The sequence below is a fragment of the Morone saxatilis genome, unplaced genomic scaffold (assembly GCF_004916995.1).
Source record: "Morone saxatilis isolate NCDOM2014 unplaced genomic scaffold, NCSU_SB_2.0 Contig16, whole genome shotgun sequence".
NCBI lineage: Eukaryota > Metazoa > Chordata > Actinopteri > Moronidae > Morone > Morone saxatilis.
This window is the reverse complement of record NW_023339718.1, coordinates 5,100,469-5,106,433: the sequence shown is the minus strand read 5'-3', so window position 1 is coordinate 5,106,433 and position 5,965 is coordinate 5,100,469. Positions and strand designations below refer to the sequence as shown.

Genomic DNA, 5,965 nt, shown 5'->3' with positions numbered 1-5,965 from the left:
GAGAGAGAGAGAGAGAGCGCGCATCGGTTCATTAACTCTTCCAGCCCCCCTCCAATGAAACCGCACCTCGTTCCCAAGAGCGCCATCCACCAACACAGTAAGTCGCTTCGCTGTCATCTTGTGTGGGTTAACTCAGAGATGGTTTAGGGTTAGCTTGGTAGCCGTGTTCCGGGGGGACGACAAGTTTTCATTCCCCTTCGAAGGGTGACTGGGCTCGTGGTGTGAAAGGGCGAAGGAAGTAACAGAGTGCCGTGGGACGACATTTTCAACCACAGTTGAAAGAAAGCGTGAGAGAGGAAACGCCTCCATCACCTCTCGCAGTAGTGCAGGGTGAAGTCTTTGGAGAGCTGCTTCTCCCCCAGCGTCCACGGCTCCAGCTCGAATTTGTTCCCCATGTCGTCCTCGTCGTCCTCGTCCTCATCCTCTTCCTCGTAGTGGCTGGGCTCCTCGATGGAGGTCTCCAGGTGGTAGCAGTAGGGCTGGCCCTCCGTGTACTCGTAGATAGTCGGTAAGCTGCTCTTCAGGCTGCAGCGGCGGCGTAGCGCGACCAGCAGCGGCTGCGGCATGGTGAATATATCCACGTTGTTGCCCAGGTCGATCCAGGCCAGGTTGGAGAACATCTTGGGGTCTTTGAGCATCTCGGTGAGATCTTTGAGGATAGACAGCGTGAGGCGGTTGCCGTTGAGAGCCAGGGTGCTGAGCTTGGGCAGCGAGGCGAGGAGAGGCAGGAGGATCCGCAGGTTCTCGTCCTGGAGCTCCGTGAAGCTGATGTCCACGGCCACCACGCTGTCTCTGTTGTTCTGGAGGTAGAAGGCGACTTGGCGGACGTCGCGGGCGGACAAAGGGATGCCGGACAGGTCGACAGAGTCGCTGGAGAGCTTCTTCTGCAGGGTTGTCTTGAGGCTGTTGGGAGGAAACGAAGAGTGGGATTATTTAAAGCACACAGAGCAGGTTTTAACTGCAGGGTCTGTGAATGACTCTGGAGCCAGGCCCTGGTTTTATGTTGTGTTTCCTGTGTTTTATAAAGGAGGGGGTGGCTGGGCCGGCGTGGAGCGGAAGGCTGACACAGAGACTCCAGCATGGGGATTTACTCGTGTAAACAGAGGAGCCAAAACATCCGAACGAGCCAGCAGCTTAAAGCTCTGACAGCCGGGAGCACAGAGCTCTTTACAGCAGAGCCACAGCCGTTCACTGCTTAAAAGATGTTTAAGAAAAAGATCTAAAACTTGAATACTTTGGAAGTTATATTTATAGGACATGAAAGGAAAGAGATGAATCTTTTGGAAACGCTCTGATGTTATTATCTCCACCAGAAGAGTCTGTTCTTATGTTTTCATGTTGCTTTTTAAGTCAGTGAGACAGATTTGGGTGAAATTTAGAAAAAAAGTTAAGCAAATTATTTGTTTTTGTGGATCTGATGAAGGAATTATTGACATTTTTTAACATTTTCATTATCTCTCTCACAAACTACTTCACTGAATTTATCCCTCAGACAGATGCATCATGAATCTGTTTCTCAACATCAATAAATGATCAATTCACTATGACTTTAAGTGATTAGTTAATGGAGGATTTAATAGTGTTAAATTACTGTTACTTCGTACATTAATTGATCACCTATACCAGAGGTTCCCAACCTTTTTCTGTCAGTGAGTAAGCAGATTATATTTTGATTAACTGAACAATGAACCCAAACAGTGTCAAGCTCAATAACTGCAGGAAGTTTGTGTAAAACCAGAGATTTGATGAATTTTGAGCAGATTATTTCCTGTCAATATTGATCAGGGATTAGTTTTCCTGATATTTTTAGGCACTTTACATAATTCTGTGTTATACATTTTTAAAATTTCTATCATAAAGACTTAATAAGCTTTTTTTTTTTGACAGAATCAGTGTTTTAATCTCTTTGTTCTATTAGCTCTTTGGTTGTTTTCTACTGCAGGACGATGCTGTTGATCAGAGACTCTGTATCTGGGTATTTACTAGTTTTGTTGATTGATTGAGGTCCAAATATAATTGCACAGTGACCAGCCTCTAGTGGTTGACGTCACCAACCAACCAACCCTCTGCTGACTGCGGGCTGCGACGTAGACACTGGAGAGTTAGCCTCTCTGAGCTGCTAGCTTAGCTAACGTCACAACACAGGTAGCACACAGAAACAGCATGAATGTGCTTCTAGTGACTGTAAAAGCTCCAGCGGACTCTCTGTGCTTCCAGCGTGGACACGGAGAGTCTGAGCTGCTCATGTAAAAGAGAGATAATAAGACTCATTTTCATTCTAATATCTTGAGGTCAGAGGTCATGACAGTTTTATAATATAATAATTAGTAATTAATGGTGCACAAAAACACATGTAGAAAGTTCCAGTTGACCAAGCAGAGGAGAACGGATGGATACGAGAAAGAAAAACTGGGTATTAGGGTTGTTCTCGAATGCTAAGACACACTTAATGAATCCACTTTATCTTCATCATCATCACCTTGTTAGCACAGCAGAAGTCTCTGTCTCGCAAGTGTGTTCACACTCATTTGTTTCACACATTTTTCAAAAACTGTTAACACAGAACTCAGACTAAAGGAAAACAACTCTTCAATCAGCAATCAGTCCTTTTCCATCTGTAAAAGATCTGCTGATATTTACAGGCCAGTACAGAACAACTCTGATTCTGAGTATTTCTGAGTGAATAATCTATAAATAATGCAGAACTAGAGCTATAATGAATGAATGTTGAATTTGTCTCGTCTACATCTGGTAGGTTTTACATGTCAACAACAGTTCATGTGCACAGAAGGAGCTGCAGACAATAAGATCAATGAAGCATTTCAACGGTCAGAAAGTGTAAAAGGGGACGAGTGGAGCAGGGCTTGTTGTCCCAGAGTGGAAATTTATCTCTGAAATATTGTTATAATCTGTTGGTTCACAAAAAGTATTACTGAATCTTCGACGAGTTTCATTGAGATTGGACGAAGTACACAGAAGTTACGACAACTTCCTGTTTAATGGCGAAACGTCAAAATTCACGTCACGCCACGGACACACCGTTTTACGCACAACAACAAATAGCACGAATCTTACTTGTGGTGGTCTTTAGATTGCACCGACCAAATATGAAGTCAATCCAATCAATTCCCTGGGAAGAGATTGCTAAATACAACGTGCGCAAATCACCAAACATTACCACAAAAATGAAAATAGCCGACTTCCTGTGGGTTTTGGGGCATGGGTCCAAGAGGCTTTTTTGTACGTCTCGGCACCTTACACATGCCTACCGAGTTTCATACATATCGGTCAAACGTGTCTTCGGGGCTGTGGTCAAATGTGTGAGACGTGCTGCGATTTATTGGGGAATAAAACAACGAGCTGTTTAAATGAAACATCTTAAAACATAAATTTGACTTTAGTTTTAAACACTGACGATACGCCAGCTTAAAAAGAGACGAAGAAGAAGAATTAAAATGCTTTAAAAATGTGTATTTATTGTACATTTGCTTTAATATTTAGAATTAAAGTTCAGCATCTTGACAAGAGCGACAAATGGCCGCCTGATATTTAGTTGTAATTAATATTCACAAATAATGCTGGTAATTAACAAACTGTGGGAGTGTGGAGGTCTATGAAGTAAGAAACAAAGGACTGAAAACTGGACTATCAGACCTCCATCCTCAAAGAATAAAACACAGGACTGAGGCCTGAACGCCGATCATCAGGCTGCTTTGTCTGAGAGAGAACGAGTCTCTTATATAAGAGGGCAGAGCAACCGACCAATCAACACCAACAAGGAACACCTGAGAGTGACCGTAGGTACGACACAACGAGCTTAAATTAAGGTCGAACGGTTCATACTGATCGCTGTGCGTCTGATTGTGATTGACTCATTGAAAATATTAAGCACAAGTTGTGCTGTTTGATATTTGAGAAATATTTGCCTGTTTTTAACATCATGTGTTATTTTCAGTTCAGGCTAATAATAAAAACTGTGTCAGGAATAGTTGTCAACATCACTAAATATTGTTTCTGTTAATCAGCAACCGTCTGTTAGATAAAAACAGCCTCATATTTCCATAAGAAAATCCCCAAAATCAATTCTTTAAGTTCAAATAGATTCAGCAGCTTTTATTAGTTATTTGTTTTTACAGTTTGAATAAAAAGTCTAAAACTACTTGATCAAAAATGTTTGTTTAACTTATAAAAATGAAAATTTGTATTACATAAAATGTTCAATATAATCATTTTGAACAATTTTACTGAGTTAAATGAACATTTTAGGTGATTTATAAAGTGAATGTTACTGAAGGAAGCTTTATCTAATGTGTGATTTTTTTTTTTTTCGGTGCCTGTTTTGCACTTGCGGCCTTTTGAAAGCAGGATATTGGAGGAGAAGTGACACTTTCCTGTAGCATTAGCCATTAGCTTTACATTGTGTCTGAAGATACATGTGCATTATTTACACAATCCCTCTGCCCTTTTGTTTCCAGTCAGTCTCGTTTACCGGTGGCCTGTCCTTCCCCCTGCGGATGTGGTGTGTTTTACTCGAGCTGTTACTGAAGTGGCCTGTAACGCTGATTCGGTGTCAGAGTGAATTATAGCATCCTCCGGCGCCCGCTGACTTACTGTGGCATCCACTGCAGTACCTGTCAGCTGTGATGCTTTTAAGTGAGGGTTTTTTTTTTTTGGGTCACGTTGAAAATGGATGTTCCCCTGAGCAACGCTTCATTTCTGAAGAGAGCGTTTGTATTGATTGCTAAAAAAAACCCACTCATGAAGGCTGTTCAATCAGCACCAAACCTGTGAGATAAAGACATCTGTCGAGGCTGATGTATCTTTATCAAAGTCTTGTGAGGCGCCGTCCTCCCCCTCGCCATTGTCTGCCCTTTATATGACAGAAACCTCATCTCCTCCACGGGCACAAAAATCCTAATGGTGGCGGCCTGGCAGAGGCTCCCTGCAGGTGTGAATAGATTCTGATCACATGACTCCCTCTTTGTCCGTCTTTTTCAGGCATCAGGAGGCACGGAAAATGGGTGTCTGAGTGGTTCCTCCTTTCATTTCATCCCTCCTCCGGATTAATCCGATACGGGAAAAACAAGCGTGTCGCTGACGACTTCTGGCGGACAAAAAAAGGCTTAAACGAGAAAAACAGTCTGTAGGTTGGAGATTAAAAGAGATTAAGAAAGAAATAATCCTGAAGGTGATGAAGGAAGTTATTATTTTATTCACAAATTAATCAAATTTTTGGAGGTCGCAATTCGCTCAAAAACCCAAACACGGCACAAAATTCCTACGTATGGGCGGGGCAAAAAGGTTTAACCACGCCCCCTAAAACACAACCGTCAAGACACGTTTGAATTAATTTGTGGTGATTTGAACATGTTGTATTTTAACTCCTTGTAGGGAATCTATCAGATCGACTTCAGATTTGGTCGTTATGATCTAAAGACCATCATGATTAAACGTTGTTCTATTTGTTCCTGTGCGTTAAACGGCGTGGTCGTGGCTTGGCGGCGATTTTCGACATTTCGCCATGAAACAGGAAGTTAACTTTAATGCACTTTGTCCGATCTCGATCAAACTTCAGATGTTTGATAAGAGTCCCACCTTGAACACATCTACACACAAATATTCAGTCATACTCATAGCGCCACCTACTGGAAAGTGAAGGTAAACATTGAATGGTGATTGTGACGCATAACACAAGCGTATAACTCTGTGACGTGATATTCAGATTTTTTTTTCAAAATTTTAGCGATACAGAGCAAAGATTCATTAGTTAGCTAGCCAGCTAACAGCAACTAACTGTACAAACACACAACTTTATCAGTGATTTGGGTGAAACTGGATCATATTTTACGGAGAGAATATATATAGAGAGAGCTAATGTAGCTGCCGTTAGCAACTGAACAGGGCTCAGCAGCCTCTCAGTGAACACAACCTCCGAGACAGACAGGACAGTTTGACGACAGCGGTA

At 42.3% G+C, this 5,965-nt stretch overlaps 1 protein-coding gene across 1 annotated transcript in view; it reads right to left on the bottom strand.

The window, feature by feature from the left end:
* Nucleotides 1-8: 8 nt before the first annotated feature.
* The window catches only part of lrrc75ba (leucine rich repeat containing 75Ba), a 16,582-nt gene continuing 10,625 nt past the window's right edge, over nucleotides 9-5,965 (bottom strand). Inside the window, exon 6 of the mRNA XM_035658183.1 lies at nucleotides 9-903. Within this exon, the coding sequence (XP_035514076.1) occupies nucleotides 309-903 (595 nt within the window). The 3' untranslated portion in view covers nucleotides 9-308. The remainder of the gene's footprint in view (nucleotides 904-5,965) is intronic.